At 34.1% G+C, this 15,877-nt stretch overlaps 3 protein-coding genes across 5 annotated transcripts; all 3 read left to right on the top strand.

Annotated features, from left to right (window-relative positions):
* The first annotated feature begins 470 nt into the window (after window positions 1-470).
* LOC125202064 (DNA replication complex GINS protein PSF2-like) lies at window positions 471-3,316 on the top strand. 2 transcript variants are annotated; one of them, XR_007173026.1, is made up of 9 exons: window positions 471-619; window positions 706-780; window positions 879-993; window positions 1,584-1,680; window positions 1,770-1,800; window positions 1,882-1,977; window positions 2,560-2,709; window positions 3,012-3,089; window positions 3,175-3,316. XR_007173026.1 is itself a non-coding variant. In XM_048100385.1 (8 exons), the coding sequence occupies exons 1-8, from the start codon at window positions 572-574 to the stop codon at window positions 3,030-3,032; spliced, it is 633 nt and encodes a 210-aa protein (XP_047956342.1). In that variant the 5' UTR covers window positions 471-571; the 3' UTR covers window positions 3,033-3,316. The 2 variants fall into 2 exon arrangements, 1 of the variants encoding a protein (XP_047956342.1); XM_048100385.1 differs by having other exon boundaries at window positions 3,012-3,316.
* A 2,569-nt stretch (window positions 3,317-5,885) lies between these two features.
* LOC125206807 lies at window positions 5,886-8,533 on the top strand. Of its 2 annotated transcripts, XM_048106039.1 has the most exons (4): window positions 5,886-6,562; window positions 7,487-7,589; window positions 7,659-7,703; window positions 7,794-8,533. In XM_048106039.1, exons 1-4 carry the CDS (start codon window positions 6,332-6,334, stop codon window positions 8,276-8,278), a joined length of 864 nt encoding a protein of 287 aa, XP_047961996.1. In that variant the 5' UTR covers window positions 5,886-6,331; the 3' UTR covers window positions 8,279-8,533. The 2 variants fall into 2 exon arrangements, with proteins under 2 accessions (XP_047961996.1, XP_047961989.1); XM_048106032.1 differs by having other exon boundaries at window positions 7,487-7,703.
* Window positions 8,534-11,336: 2,803 nt separating this feature from the next.
* LOC125206797 (glucan endo-1,3-beta-glucosidase-like) lies at window positions 11,337-15,644 on the top strand. Its single transcript, XM_048106022.1, has 4 exons — window positions 11,337-12,011; window positions 13,132-13,567; window positions 15,052-15,325; window positions 15,416-15,644. The coding sequence occupies exons 1-4, from the start codon at window positions 11,407-11,409 to the stop codon at window positions 15,442-15,444; spliced, it is 1,344 nt and encodes a 447-aa protein (XP_047961979.1). The 5' UTR covers window positions 11,337-11,406; the 3' UTR covers window positions 15,445-15,644.
* The last annotated feature ends 233 nt before the right edge of the window (window positions 15,645-15,877 follow it).

Genomic DNA, 15,877 nt, shown 5'->3' with positions numbered 1-15,877 from the left:
CTTTAAATCCATAACAATGTACTACTTGAGCCCCTAACTTAAACTTTAGTCCAACACTTTAATTAGGTTATTTTAAGATAGTTATACACATTAATGTCACGAAGTACCCTAATATTTTCCTACATATCCATCAAATAAATATGGACTTTATTCTCTATTAATAATATTCTAATTATTTATTGTTTTTATTTCTCTTATATTTTATTAATTTTACATTAAAAATATATAATTTTATTAATATTCTTTACCTGATTACGAGCCCATTTTTACCTACACATTAATTCGTAAAATAAACAGTGTTAGCTGTCTATTATAACCCATTTTTACCCACACATTAATAAAATGGAGTGAGTAAGTATAAATTAAGCAAGCCCAAATCGGTTACGACTTACACACTGTTTTTTCTTTCGCATTTTTGTGGAAGTAACCCAAATTATTCGACAATAAATATCACAGAAAAATATAAAATCGAATTCTCACAAAATTCCCGCCATTACAAGCTACAGAGTTAGGGCTGTGAGCTCCAACCTACTCACCTCCGCACAGCTCCACACAACCGCCTTACCGGAAAATGGCCGGCACCTCCGATCCCCATGCCTCCGCATTTTCGGCCGCAGAGGTCCGTTTGAATCTTTCTCAACTTTTCCGATTAGTCAAATTTTCTCGATTTGACCTCCATTTTCTGAAAATATTTCGATTACGCAGCTGGAGTTTCTCGCGGAGGATGAAATGATTGAAATTGTGCCGAATTTGAGAATGGATGCTCTCAATTTCATATCTGTAGGATCCGTGCTCCCTTTTTACGCCTTCAATTTGATTTCGTGCTCGAGTATTTATGTTGATGGCTTAATTTTGTGGTTGATTTGCTCTGCTAACAGGGGGATTTCGGTCCTTTTAGACCGCAAATACCTACTCAAGCGCCACTTTGGTTGGCTGTTGCCTTGAAGAAGAGAGGGAAGTGCACAATTCGAGCTCCAGAGTGGATGTCGGTTGGTGAGTTTGAAGCTTAATTAGAACTAATGGAAGTTTAGCGAGCTTAATTAGAGTGACTAAGCGAAAATACTGGTATGAATTAAGTAGAGTGATATCTATTTAGGTTAATCTTATTGACTTCTGTAGATCTATTAATTCTTTTGATAAGGCCATAAGCAATTCGTATATATGCACCTTGAGTTTATTCTACATTCGCCCAATATGTTGAACCAGCTCTTTTCATAAAATCCGAAACACTTTTATGCAAAATTCACAGATCATATGCATTTTTATAAAACATTGATGCCCTCCTTTATCACCACCATGAGTCAGTTTGCCGTTATTTTCTGTGGGAGTTGCTCGATTTACGGCCGAAGGTTGGACCAATTTGATAGAGTACAGTGCAAGTAAAGGCTGTGTACTGGTTAATAGGAAATAGAAATTTAAAGAGAAACAAAAGGTGGGCATGGTCAAAGAAAAGCCAGATTGCTCTCTAGTTTCCACCATGATCCCTTTCTCTTCAATGTACTCTGTCAAAATCATGTTTTACTTCTCTTGCATACACTCAAAATGAAAGATACTTATGCTATCAATATCTTCTTTTGCCATAGATAAGTTAACACAAGTACTGGAAGCAGAGCGAGATTCTGACAAGTTTCAGCCTTTGCCATTTCACTATGTAGAAATATCAAGGCTTCTTTTTGATCAGTAAGTATTTATATGCAATGATTTAATTTGCCGTGTTAAATTTTGGCTGTTGTTTACTTGTTTTGAACATGTATATACTTTTTATGTAGTGCACAAGGCGATATTCCTGATACCTACATGGTTAGTAAACTTTTGTCATGCTAGTATTCTTTCTTTGGCCTATCATGTTTTTCTAGAATCTTGATTCTGATTTCCATAAAGGTAAGGTCCCTCATTGAGGACATCAAGGACGTGAGGTTTCATAAGATCGGGAAAGGCTTGGAGTCTATCTCAGGGGAAGGTACTTTTGCGCTGAAGGTAAGTTATTTTCGTGTTTGTAATTTCACTTTTTCATATCAGTGCATAGCTATGTGCATACATATTCGTTTTGTAGCTTTTGATGCCTTCAGTTATGTTAATAGGTATATATTAGTAGTGTAAGTCCTTTTTGTACATCATATCACAGTGAAGAAAACTGTTGTTACCATTCCAAAATTTGTTTATTTTGTGGATTACTGTTCATAATATTCTTGGACTAGTTTTATAAGTTTTTCAATTCACTGGCCTACTTATGCTGTTGACTTGATCGGGTCTCAGTATTGCTGCTAACTCTGTTCCTTGAATCTTGATAAGGAAGTTTCTCAGTTGTAATACTCATTGGCACAATATCTTGAAACTCATGTAAAAAAATGCATTAGATCGTGATTTGTGGGTATCTGGTTGCATCTTTTGCATAACTCATGCAATATATTTCTTCTCAATTTGTCACATTTGAAAGTTGTGAAAAATGAATATGACATTGTTCAATATGTTGGTGTGGACGGTAGCTAGGTTAGTGCAGCCAGTAGCATGAAATTATTTGTATTTTCTCTCTTCTCATCATTTCCTCAAAACTTGCAGCTCAAGAACTTGTCTGCAATGGAAGCAAATATAGTGCGCCCATTTGTTACAAGAGCTCTCGAGACATTTTACAAGCTTAGTAGTTCTGATATGATTCAAGAAACAGACAACGCTCCTAATAGACAACAAACAGCCAATCGTGGGCCAAGAGTAAGTTACATGTTCATGCTTTATATTGTCAAATCTCCCACTGGTGCTCAAGTCGGCATCTCCTATCAAATGATTCAACTTATATTTTAACAAGTAAAAGTTACTATTGTTGCTCATCTATCCAAATCTTTTCTGGCAACTTACCCTGCGGTCTCTTTCACTGTGTTGGTATTCCATCAAGCATTTTCGACTTGATTCATCTATATAGCATTTGGTTATTACTGGAAATTGGTTATCTTACTGATTTAGTAATTGCTACGAGTGATTGTGCTTGCTGACTATCTTCTGCTCTTGATTTTCAGCGGCAACTGAAAGATAGATGATTCCAATCCCTGGAGATGCTGTACAAATGTATTTGGAACAGTATCAAACTGAAAGTAGTGAGTTCCTCTAATTGGCTCTTACGGTTCTTCAATTCCTTTACATATTTATCCAACATATGTTTCGCCGTGAATCAATCTACAGCAACAGATGGCTCCTAATCTTGTCCAAAGACACTTATAATTGAAGTAAGGCCATTCCTTAAATATACATCCTTATTTGTATTATTCTACGGTTGTTTGTCAAGACTGCAGCTGGTATTATTGAAGGTTATCTAGACATCTAATTTGCTAGTCTTTTTTTATGAAACAGTCAGCCTTATAAATATGCCTAGATCAATAAAATTTGTTCAGTAATGCGATTTGTGTTTTGCTGTTATGGTTTCATTTTTTATCACCTAATGATTATGGCAGTTGAAGATTCCTAGACATGCTGAACTGTAGTGCTCCTAAATTGGTGTTATATATTTGCAGTTTGTTGCTTTTGTCTTAGTTAATAAATAGTACCTTTACAGGGCTAATAACACCTATTCATTTGTTAACTGTCCCTAAACTTAGGGTCTGATGCTAAACACATAATATAATAGGATGGATCACTCTCTCTATATATATATACACTATATATATGGTGAATCTACCTTCCTGACTATCTGGATGTCCAACTCCTAACGTAGTAGTAACATGTAGCATGTTCTTGGAGAGTTGCTTCTTAGATTAAAATCTTAAATATATTAATGTAAACACACCTCAGGTTAAGAGAGTTTAGTAAAGAAAATAGGTTTCTGAAACATTATCTTAATACCTGACAGTTTTTAGAAAATAGAAGTTTAAGAATATTTGACAACTATAAAGAAATATATGGCCCACAACTTTAGGCAAGACTTCTGTGATCACTTGATATTATTCTATTTTAAAAGGTAATGAAGATTGCTCTCTCCGTATGCCAATAAACGTCTTACTCTCTGATGCTCGGGTTCTAAGAAATGTGAATGAATGTGCAGAAAAATAGTAGAATGTTGATCTCAGTTTTGTGGAGTAAACTAGCAAAAGGGAATTGATTAAATAATTGTGGAGATATCAAAATAACAAAATGAGACATATCATGAAGAGAATATCTCTAATTTGTTGAAACACTCCATTGTTATTTACTTTGTCTTTTTTTCCTTCCATCCATAAAATTAGTGTTTATAAATTTAGAATACTTGCAAAAACTTTCTGTATTTCTAAAATGTATGTGTGAAGTTATTGGCCTTTAACTACATCAATTTTTATGGAATTCATGAATTGCACATGATTGGACTATACATCAACTTTCGATTTATCACGACTTTACTACCATGAAATTAAAATCCTCAAATTTTATGATGATATGGAAACCGGAAATTGTCTGCATAAACTCATGTTATACGACGTCGTTTTGAGCCTAAAGAAACGAAGCTTACTCTGGGGTTTGAAAACAACGCAAATTTTGTGAATTTGATATTAATTTGTGAGTAAAGTTCCGTGTATATTCATCATACGTTGATGATTACTTCAAAGTTTGGTTTAAACTAATAATTAGGTAATCTTTAGATGCTTGAGCTGGACATTGCTATATTCTGTCTTATGTAAGTCTTCCATATGCATGTGCAATAATACTCCATTTCAATAATTCTTGTTTTATGTCTTCTCAAAATGCAAATATTATTCCAAAAAACTAAATTGAATTAAATTGCCCATTTTCGCCTTACAAATGTACTAGCAATCTATCTATCATATACTAACACCCCAAAATATGAACATTTAAAACAAAAAAAAAGGCAAAAAAAGTTGGGGTGGTGTTATTACTGTTCCCTCTTTTTTGAGCAAACACTCGTGAATATATTTATTTCTATATCCTCATTTCAGTCTCATGAAAGCGATGAAATAAAGGAGGGGAAAGTGTTTTAAGTTTGAACTTTTGAAATATTGAACCATCCACAGTTAATTTATGGCCACCAATAATATATGAGCATTACCGCCATTACCTTTTGGATTCTTTATTTTAGCCAATCATATTATATACTTATATTTATATATTTGGTCAAATAATTGTAACTTTTAATAACAGAAAAAACCTAAAAGAACAGTCAGCCAATGAGTGATTCCATTTGTGCATGGTCCAGTTCCCATTTTACCCTAATCACATTGTTTGTATTTGCACAAGTATTGAAAATTACATTGAAAAAGAAAATTATACAGTAAACTTTCTGCTATATTCATAGTATTTATTATGAAAATCGATTAATCTAGAGATTTAATAAATAAATAAATAATTGTATGCTAATTGTATGCTAGTAAGGATGTTGAACATTCAGATTTCGACTATGATTTATTCTTAATCCGAATATTTGCTCTTTGAGAGAATATATACAAAGTACGAATAAAAAATTTTATAACTAAATACAAACCGAGAAATAAAAAATCAGAAAAAAAATCAAATACATTAGATTAGAAATATTTTAATAATTTATGGTATTCAATTTTTTTCCAATTTTAAAAAATACTAATCTGAATCAAATCGAAAATCCAATTTTCAAGAAATTAAAACTCGATCTGATTCGTAAATAAAACAATTGAAACCAAATATTTGGTTCTATCTATTATGCCATTTAAATCAAAAATATTTTTATCATCCCTATATACAAGTAAAATGAGTTCAAAAATATTAGGCACGTATTAATTGAGGCTAATTTTATGGTCACAAAATAATCATGAACCCTTAAACTTGGGCATTACGAAACAAATCGACATGTCCATTTCCGTCATTTCACACGCACACATATATTATATGTATAATGTATCTGTTATGATATGCACTCTGGTAGTTGCGTTCTTCTTCTTCCTCCTCCTCCTCTGTCTACCTAAATCTCTCATCTCCCTTTTCCTATTTCATTGCATTTATTTATTCATTACAATTCATATCCGTATAATGTTTCATTTCTATTCATTATCTGGATTGGGAAAGGCTGTTTCGACGTCAAATCCGAGCTTATTAATCTGTTGATTGAGTTTTCCTAGGAACACAAATGATTCAATTGTTTTACAGATTTACAAAATTCAGCAATTTCGAATTCGATTGACCAATAATTATTTTTTGCCGTTCAATCAGGATTCGAATTTGTCGTTTTCGTCCGTCCACGAATTCTTTTTCCCTAATCTTATCCGGCAGATTGTGAATTGTTTCCTCTGGCTCTCCGGATTAATATAACCTTAGGATTATTTTTTTCCTTTTTCAGTTTTTTGCAAAAGAAATTTTGAATTGGTTAGAAGTGTAATTTGCAATGGTGGTTGGTGGTGGAATGAACTGTGGGATTTATAGGTCGTCGTCCAATGAGTTGTGGCCGAAACAGGCTAGTGGAGGGGGTGCAGTCAGTCATGAGAGCGAGCATGATTTGGCACTGATGGTTAATGATTTTCTCGAGAATGGGAACAGTTGTGGGGCCGATTCCCGATACAGCAGCGACAGCGACTCCAGTCTCTCTGATCTCCTGCAGCTCGCTGACAAAATCTCCGTTAGTCCCTCTCTCTCTATATAAAGCAGAAAATTGTTTTGGTAGGGGCTATATATTTTTTTTTGAGTTCGGAATTTTAGAAAATAGTTTTTCTATATCGCACCAGATGATAGAGACTTTTGCATAACGATTTATACAAAATTTGTAATTTTTTTTAACTTGGTAGGGGCTTAAGAACTGTGTTTGTGTTTGTGTTTGTGTTAGGAAATGATTTTGTGGGACACAATTGAATGACAAAGTGTTATGATCAGTTTCAATTGACAGACTGTCTTGATAATTGATAAATATTGTACTTGAAACCAAACTTTTGCTTTGGTGAAATCAATTCTAATTCTTTAATTTTTGAGGTGATAGAGTTGTTCATAGTTTGGATATAGTGGTTGAATTATTGATAGAGAAGTAAATGATTTGTAGCTGGAATTAGCTGGATTTGTTAAGGTAAAACTGATGCTTGTGCATACTTAATTTATGTTCAAGTTTTGTAGGCATTGATGCTAGAAAGGGAAAATGGGTGTAAAAGGCATTTGGCACAATAAAATCATGGTTGTTGATTGTTTCTTGCTGAATAGTTCGACTTGAAACCGAGACCTTTCGCCCCTCTAGCAATAATCACTCTACCACTAGGCCAGACACACTGAACCAACACTTTCTCTTTATGTGTATAGAGGTGTGTTTGTGCTGGTTAAGGAAATGCTATTCAAGGAAACAATTGCTGGAAAAAGTGTTTGTTAATATCTGTCTTGATTAATAGTTTACTTGAAATTGAACTGTCTGCTTTTGTGAATTCAATTCCTGTTCAATAATTTTTAGCTGATTTTTGAGCAGTGGTTAATGTATGAGGCCAAATGTATCAGATTCGAGTCTACTTTCTTTTTCAATGGTTATATGTGTGTATATATGAACTATTTGTGTTTGGTTCTGCAGTATTTCAAGATGACGATGGATCAGTACGAAAACGACTTGCTGTCCGTGGTGAATTCCCTCGCGCTCTCAATCAACGAACGAGACCTCCACGTTTCGAACTCAGGTCCGTGCAAAGCCAGCTGCATCCGGTTTTCCCTTGTAAAACAGCTGAGACTGTCCGGTTATGATGCAGGCCTCTGCACGTCTCGGTGGCAGGGGAGCGGTAAAGTCCCCGGAGGTAAAATCACAGCCTCCCCGTCCCTCTCTGTTCATGATTTGTGCTTAGAAATACTCGTTCTAATACGACACAATCTCCCGTTGCATACAGGCGATCACGAGTACATTGATGTGATCCGCTACAACGACACAGGAGGGGCCACAGACCACGTGATCATCGACATAAACTTCAGGAGCCAGTTCGAGATCGCCAGAGCTGTGGACTCGTACGACAGGATCCTCAACTCGCTTCCCGTTATCTACGTTGGCTCGTTCGCAAGGCTCAAGCAGTTTCTTCAGGTAATGGTGGAAGCTGCTCGATTTTCTTTGAAGCAGAACTCGATGCCTCTGCCTCCGTGGAGATCGCTTGCTTACTTGCAAGCGAAGTGGCAGTCTCCGCATCAGAGGAGGTCTGATTCTGCTGAAATCGACACGAACATATCTGATCGTGTCGATGATCACAAGAAGTGCGCGGGGCATCTCATGAGGCTGCATTCGTTGCTTCTATCGGAGATTGAAGTCGAACGAACTCTGAAACCGTATAACCGGGATAGGAGGGCGAAGACGGAGAGGCGGAGGTATGCATCTTTCCATTAGGAGACGTGCGAATAAGCTTCAATGGCCAATGAATTTACACAAATAAATTGCATTTTTCACTACATTTTTCACAAATAGTGAATGCTGGGAGAGTTTTTTTTTTGTCATTGCGGGAATTTTGTTGTTGTTTTGTGATTTTCTGATGTATTTTAGCAGCTGTCAAACTGCATAACTCATGGAGTATCTTTTTTATTGTATGAATGAGATATGCTGTTGGATTTTCTTTTCTCAGAATCTACCACGGTCCACGGCTCACTTTTTGTGGTGTCTTTGTCTGAATGTTTTGTGGAGTACTAGATTTTAAGATGAGTAGATTTTTGATGTTGTTTTTATAGTTTACTTGTCTAACAGGAGCAAAGTCGATAAAAATGATTCTCTCTCTCATATATGTGTTTAATTTTTCCATTTTGTTCTGTATGTTATTAACTGAATGTCACATTAACTTTTCTCTATATTTACTACTACTATTATCACGTATTTTTGCAAATTTATTTCACTCATATTTTATTACTAATATTAAACTAATACTATATCCGTTCATGGTGAGTGATAGACGAAGGAAAATTTGATTAATTATTATTAATGAAAATAGAAAACTCTTAATTAGGAAGGAAAATTACCATAAATAAATTAAACTAATTTTGATAAATGTGTTAAATGAAAATGAAATAAATTTATTTTTAATAGACTAATGAAGTAATTTATTAGACCCGGCAATTTGTTTTAATCTTTGCACAAATAGGATGAAGAGATGTAATTCACTGCTACTATTACTATTTTTTAAAATTATTATTAGTATTATTTATTATAGCAAATTACTACTGTTTTTAAGCAGTGTAAAATGCCAATATTTCGGTCATTCTTTTTTTTTCATTTCTCCTTTTATTTTTAACACGTTGGTTGGCATTGCTCAAATAGTAAAATCAGATATTTTTTGTGTTAATCAAATAGTACAATGTCGGTCCCCTCAAAAATTAAAAATAAATAAATTGCTGTAACTTGTGTTTTTTTGTGGTAACATAGATTAGTATCCAATGAATGCCCAACAATGTTGACCACATTCTATCTTGTTTCTTTGTCATAATTCATCCTGACATTTCCTTAGTAGACTCGACACGTTACTTCATCTAATGTTGACGTTTCAAAATTTTCCTCTGATCCAAAATAAAAAAGGTCTTTTTTTGACACCTCGTGTTGTAAATAATTGCCTAAATCGTCGAACAAATATTAAATTTAATTCGTTTGTGATTGATTCTAATTTATTACCGGATTTAATTACTCCATCATTTTCCGATTAATTGTCACTCTTTGACTGGATATGGATTTTAAGAAATGTAAAAAGAAAGTTGGTTGAAAAAGTTAGTGGAATATGGAACCTATCTACCATTTATGTGGTAAAAATAAAGTATGACAATTATCAAGAGAGAAAAAGAGTGACAATTAATCGGGGATGAAGTAAGTATAATTTTGATAAATTTTCAATTGTTTTCATAATTTCATACTAAAAAATAAATAATTTTATTTAAATCAAAATCATAACAAGTCAAATTATACTACTGTCATATAACAAAATTCACCCAAACAATCTTCACTATCCAATTGATTGCATAAAATTAAAACTTCACATTATTTAAATGAAAATACAATCTGGAAAGTGATATTAAATCAACATCTGCTGCATATGTCGGGATTCGTGTAACGTTCAGCTTGTTCCACGATGCAGATCTAAATAGAGCATCCATGCTTAATAAATGTATTCACTTTTTTATATATATACTTTATTAATTATACATTAAATTACATAAAATTTACAATTAAAGTATTAAATAATTTCATCCATAATATTAGTTTGCATCTGGCATGGTTCTAACAAGTTAAAAGTAAGCTTTAATATGATAAAATGTCAATCCAATTTTAACTCATTGCATCTTAATAAAAGTTTGTTTTTTGTCATTTCAATTTATTTGCAATGATAAGTAACTCCTAGTATTCTATTCTTATTACAAAACTAATTATATATAAAAGCAAGATTTATATTCGTCTATATTTTTATTTTCAATTATAGTTTGTTCATGTTTCACAAAATTTTGGGTTCCATTTATAACAATAAGATATGTGAGACTTGAAATAAACAAAAAAGCAATGTGAGAAAATCCAAAAGCATGAGTAAAGCATCCCATAGAAAATTATATTCTTGAAAATAGCATGACGTGTATAATGAGCAAGCTCATAAATCTCATTATTACAATTACACATTACCGTTGAGACAACACTCATCTCTAAATCCATCATTATTTTAACTTTTCCACCAAATATATACGCGTTTCTTATCCCAAATAATAAATCCATCATTATCCCAATTTTACTACGCGTTTCTAACCACACACACTCTTTACACGTAATTCAACTCTTCATTTCCAATTCCTCGTCTCACTATTTTCCCCATTTCCTCTAATTACTCGACCCATAGACATTTTATCTAGAATATTTATCATAAAATTTCTAAACATTTTATCTATTGATTTTGTATACTAATTTTGAAATTTATATACTCTACAATTTTTTTCATTGCCTCCGTTAATTGTCCCATTTACTATTTTTGGCAAACTCTCATTTCGTTATTTTCGTTAAAGTCCCCATTAATTATTCTATTTCAGTTTCATTATTTTTAAGTGGATTCCATACCCTACTAATTCAATTACTCATAGTTATTATAAAAGTTAAGTATTATATTAAATTTTCCTTCCACTTTTGTAAATAAATTTAAACAATTTCTCAAAACATGTATCAATCAAATACTATGAGAAAATATTAGAATCAAGTATCAAATTATTAATTTAATAAAAGAAACTATTTGATTTAGTGTATATTGTTTTATTGTATAACATAGTAAATTTGATTAAAGTTACTAAAAAGTAAGTAATCAAATTATTTTAACAACAAAATCTTGATAATTTTTAAATTTAGTATACAAAATTAAAAAGAAATGAAAAATATAAATTCACCACAAATAACCTTTTACCCAAATCCAATTCATTAAAAAAAAGTCCAACAACAATCCCAATTCCCTTACATAAAAGCTCAAAACCCCTTCCCAAATCCTCCATTTCTCTCCACACAAACAAACAATGGCCCCTCTTCTTCAGCTCCTCCTCTTCCTCCCCTTCCTCCTCTCCTCCGCCTCCGCGATCGGCGTCAACTACGGCACCCTGGGCGACAACCTCCCCTCCCCCACCCAAGTCGCCCACTTCCTCCAACACTCCACCACCATCGACCGCATCAAAATCTTCGACACCAACCCGGACATCCTCCGCGCCTTCGCCGGCACCGGCATCCTCGTCGCCGTCACCGTCCCCAACGGCGAGATCCCCGCCCTCACCGACCCCGCCTACGCCCGCTCCTACGTCGCCTCCCACATCGCCCCCTTCCACCCCAAGACCACCATCAACTACATCCTCGTCGGCACTGAGGTCCTCCACTGGGGCCCGCAGCCCCTCGTGGACAACCTCGTCCGCGCCATGAGGTCCCTCCACTCCGCCCTCTTGCAGGCTAACCTCACATCTATTAAGATCACCACGGCCCACTCGCTCGGAATCCTCGAGTCGTCCGAGCCGCCCAGCCTCGCCCGGTTCCGCCCGGGATGGGATAAGGGCGTGCTCGCCCCGCTGCTGCAGTTCCACCGCGAGACCAAAACGCCCTTCATGGTTAACCCTTACCCTTACTTTGGATACAGGTAAGTATTCGTGTACGTTTATTGGCCTAGTGGTTAATGTCTGAAGCCAAAGATGCCGAGTTTTACAGCTCACTGGCACATTTTTGGTATCTTTGAAAACTGACATGTAAATGTATAAATAAATAAATTTTGCCGTTATACAATTTATTTAGGAAAATTTTAATAGCTTTAGCTACTGAAGGTTTTTTTTTCTGCCATTTTTTGGTATATTTTATAAAAGTAGAAAAGAAATGATTGTTTTGTATCGATTTTACTACTATAATAATTAAGTTGGTGTCTAAATGTTAGGAATTAGGAATTGATTGTTGCTCTATGTTTTTGGGGTATATAATAGAGCAATGATAAACGACCAAATTTTGTACAACCAAAACAATATTATATTAGCTATTTTGATGTGTTAATTAAATATTAAAATAATAAATATAGTTAGTTAACAAATTAAAAACAATTTATTAGTCTTTGGCCTCATTTTCAATTTTTTATTTTTATATTTGAATTATTTCTCTATTATTTTTTAAATTTGAATTAAAGTATGCATTAATTACATTTTATGGTTCAAAAAAAATTTAAAAATTATACACAGATACCGTAATATTATGCACGTTTCCTATACTATATGTATGTCTATACTTTTTAATTAAATGTATATATACATTACTTTTTCTCCCAAATAAACCAATTTTTGGTTGTACAAAATTTGGTTGCATAGACTTATTGTATATAATAACCAAATGGATTTTTCGATGTAGTAGTATAAAAAAATTCTAATAGCTTTAATTTGGCTTGCTTTAATTACAATTTTTAATTATTTAATTTTGAAATTAAGTTAGTATTAAGTAGTATGAATTAGGAATTGATTTTGATTTGAGCTTTTGGGTTAGTATATAGTAACAATATGGACTTTTTAACGTATAAGATACAAATTCTAATGAATTTGGTATTTTACTGCGAAATGTCAAGGAAGAGATTTTTTGTACTGTATGTGGTTGTGAGATGGAGTATGAAATAATCTCTCTAGCGGTGTAATTTTAAGATATACTTAGATATTACTAGTAACTAATTTAGACATTGATTTTCATGATTGAGGTTATTAAAGTTATAAATTCCGGCTTGATTGCAGTCCCAAAAATGCCGATTTCGCACTTTTCCGGCCGAACAAGGGCGTTTTCGACAAGTACACGAAGCGTACGTACGGGAACATGTTCGACATGCTGATGGACGCGGTGTATGTGTCGATGATGAAGCTCGGGTACAAGGACGTGGAGATCGCGGTGGGGGAGACGGGGTGGTCTTCGGATGGGGAGCCGTTCGAGAAGCCGAGGTGCTCGTTGGAGAACGCGAAGGCGTACAATGGGGAGCTTGTGAGGAAGTACAATGCCGGGAGGGGAACGCCGCTGATGCCGAGGAAGAAGTTCGATGTGTACTTGTTTGCATTGTTTAACGAGAACCAGAAGACCGGGCCGGCTTCGGAGAAGAATTTCGGGCTCTTTCGAGGTGATTTCGAGCAGGTTTATGATGCTGGGGTTCTCCGGGCTGACGCTTCTGCACCTGTTAAGGTAATGTTTTAAGCTTCTTTTTCTTTTGCTGTTTTAAGAAATTTTGAATGTTAGTTGGATTTGTGCTTTTAAATAATGGTAATGATATGTTTTACTTGTTAGTTAGTATGTTTAGCTAGGTATAGCAGTGAAAAAGATGTTCAGTATGATGAATTAGATAATACTTAAATTTTACTAGTAATGTGTTTTTAGCCCGAAATAGTAGTGAAAAAGGCTTAGTTTGATGGATTAGGTGTGAAAGAGAAGCATAAATCTATAATATAAAGGATATTGTGATGAGATTTTAATGTGATTAGATGATTCATGGGGTAGTTATTTATGGACGTTTGATTGTGACAATTTGGTTTTATTTTTCTAATTATACTTAAAGAACTAAAAGGCCTTATGTAACTCATTTATAGTAAAATTGATTTTTTAAGAATTATGCTTTCGCTTTATATTATATGGCGAATGGCGAATTAGTTAAAGTACATGAATTTGACTTGAGGGTCTTTTAAATCAATTGAAGATAATGATAAAATAATTTTTTAGTACTATATGAAATTAAAATATAATGAAGATGGGTAGCATGTGAGCTGTCTATTGCCTGTTTTCTTTAACTTTGAAATTTGAATCTTGTCCTTATTTTTTTGCCCATTATTATTATGCTTTAATTGTTCTCTCTTTCACCTTTTCGAATCTCGAATTCCCATACGCCATCTGTCTTGCTGCATACTCTAGATTTATTTTTTTGTTCCCTCTTCTTAATTTTTTAATCATCAATTTCTCCTTGTAGTCCCAACAAATAATTTAGAAAATTGGTTAATTATAAAATATACTATGTGGAGTACTTGATTGATATTTTCTACATCTTCTAGTTTTGCTCATCATACAAATTGTTGTAGTAGTAATACAGAGCTCATAAATTTCAGAAGCTTATAAGATGTGATTTTTAAATAGCTTAACTGCTTAAGTTATGAATGTGTTTGGATAATTGAACTTATAAGCTAGATAAAAATATTGTACGTTGTGGAAAAAAAATTAAAATTAGAGAGAGAGAGAAATGGAAGAAGGGTAAAATTAGAATGACAAACTATGGTAGGGTTATTTTGGTATGAAGATTGTTGTTTATGAAATATGAAAAATGAGTTGTAGTTGAAGGACTTGTTTTCCGAGATATAATAAGTTGAAGCTTATTTTATAAATTGTTTAGGAGTAGAAGTTGTTCAAAAGCTTGTTTTATCAAACGCAGTCTAAACTCACAGTACGAATCCGCATGAAATTAATGCGTCAGTGTCTAGCTTTGTCGCGTCGGTGTTCTTATTGTGTTGATATGAACTTTATGTTCTATGTTTTTAATATTTTAATGTTATCTATTTTATGGATCCGCTCCTTGCAAAATTATGTTCTGAATTCGCTACTTCCTTTTACTTAGTAAACCGTCAATGTTATGCGGTATCTTGTTGCCAAAACTGACGAAGCTTCGGTTTTATGAAAACAATCAGCCTGCTCCAAAAACACCACCCGGGACCCAAGGCGGGAAGAAGTGGTGTGTGCCAAAGCCGGAGGCGAGCGATGCTGCTCTGCAAGCGAACATCGACTACGTGTGCAGCCAGGGAATCGACTGCAGCCCAATTCAGGCAGGCGGCGGTTGCTTCGACCCAAACAACGTTAGGGCTCATGCCTCTTTCGTCATGAACTCCTACTATCAGAAGGAAGGCCGTCACGACTTCAACTGCGATTTCTCCGGCTCGGCTGTCATCACCACTACTGATCCCAGTATGATTCTTCCCCTCTCCTCTTACCTTAATCCAATTTTTAATGTTGTTTTCATTTTCTAAAAATAATTTGTTTGTTTGTTTGTTGTAGGTAATGGTCCTTGCAAATACCTTTCCTGATTCCTAGGGGAGGAAGTTTTCTCTTACATATTGAGGGGAAAATAACATTTATTTGTTGATTTTAGGGCATCTACTAATCTTTGTAATTTATGCTTCTTCATCTACCCCTCACCCCTTGAAAAAAAAACAAAAAATGTATGATGGGAGAAAATTATTATGTAGAAATTATGGCATGGAGTAGTTACATTATTATCTATTGATTTATGATTCCATGAAATTACATTTCAGCATTATAAAGTGCAAAGTTCAGTTTAAGTTGACCTGAAAATTTGATAGTTAACAGCATTGTTCATTAATTTGGCATATGATATCCAATTACTAAATTGCAGGTATAGTTGTAAAAATCTAGAGAAATTATATGTTTGTAATGTCGTGCATGTTGATTATGGAGTTCGGAAGGAAGTTAATTAATCCCCGGCAGCGGCAATCCAAA

This window comes from Salvia hispanica, chromosome 1 (genome assembly GCF_023119035.1).
Source record: "Salvia hispanica cultivar TCC Black 2014 chromosome 1, UniMelb_Shisp_WGS_1.0, whole genome shotgun sequence".
Taxonomy (NCBI): domain Eukaryota; kingdom Viridiplantae; phylum Streptophyta; class Magnoliopsida; order Lamiales; family Lamiaceae; genus Salvia; species Salvia hispanica.
This window is presented reverse-complemented; position numbering and strand designations above follow the sequence as displayed.

What these genes read in the sequence shown, in the direction of transcription:
- LOC125202064 (XM_048100385.1), top strand. Translation starts at nt 572, where the DNA reads ATGGCCGGCACCTCCGATCCCCATGCCTCCGCATTTTCGGCCGCAGAG. An exon ending in CCGCATTTTCGGCCGCAGAG is followed by an intron (nt 620 to 705) that starts GTCCGTTTGAAT and finishes TCGATTACGCAG; the next exon opens with CTGGAGTTTCTCGCGGAGGA. An exon ending in ATGCTCTCAATTTCATATCT is followed by an intron (nt 781 to 878) that starts GTAGGATCCGTG and finishes CTCTGCTAACAG; the next exon opens with GGGGATTTCGGTCCTTTTAG.
- LOC125206807 (XM_048106032.1), top strand. Translation starts at nt 6,332, where the DNA reads ATGGTGGTTGGTGGTGGAATGAACTGTGGGATTTATAGGTCGTCGTCC. An exon ending in AGCTCGCTGACAAAATCTCC is followed by an intron (nt 6,563 to 7,486) that starts GTTAGTCCCTCT and finishes TTGGTTCTGCAG; the next exon opens with TATTTCAAGATGACGATGGA. An exon ending in GAGCGGTAAAGTCCCCGGAG is followed by an intron (nt 7,704 to 7,793) that starts GTAAAATCACAG and finishes CGTTGCATACAG; the next exon opens with GCGATCACGAGTACATTGAT.
- LOC125206797 (XM_048106022.1), top strand. Translation starts at nt 11,407, where the DNA reads ATGGCCCCTCTTCTTCAGCTCCTCCTCTTCCTCCCCTTCCTCCTCTCC. An exon ending in TACCCTTACTTTGGATACAG is followed by an intron (nt 12,012 to 13,131) that starts GTAAGTATTCGT and finishes GCTTGATTGCAG; the next exon opens with TCCCAAAAATGCCGATTTCG. An exon ending in ACGCTTCTGCACCTGTTAAG is followed by an intron (nt 13,568 to 15,051) that starts GTAATGTTTTAA and finishes GAAAACAATCAG; the next exon opens with CCTGCTCCAAAAACACCACC.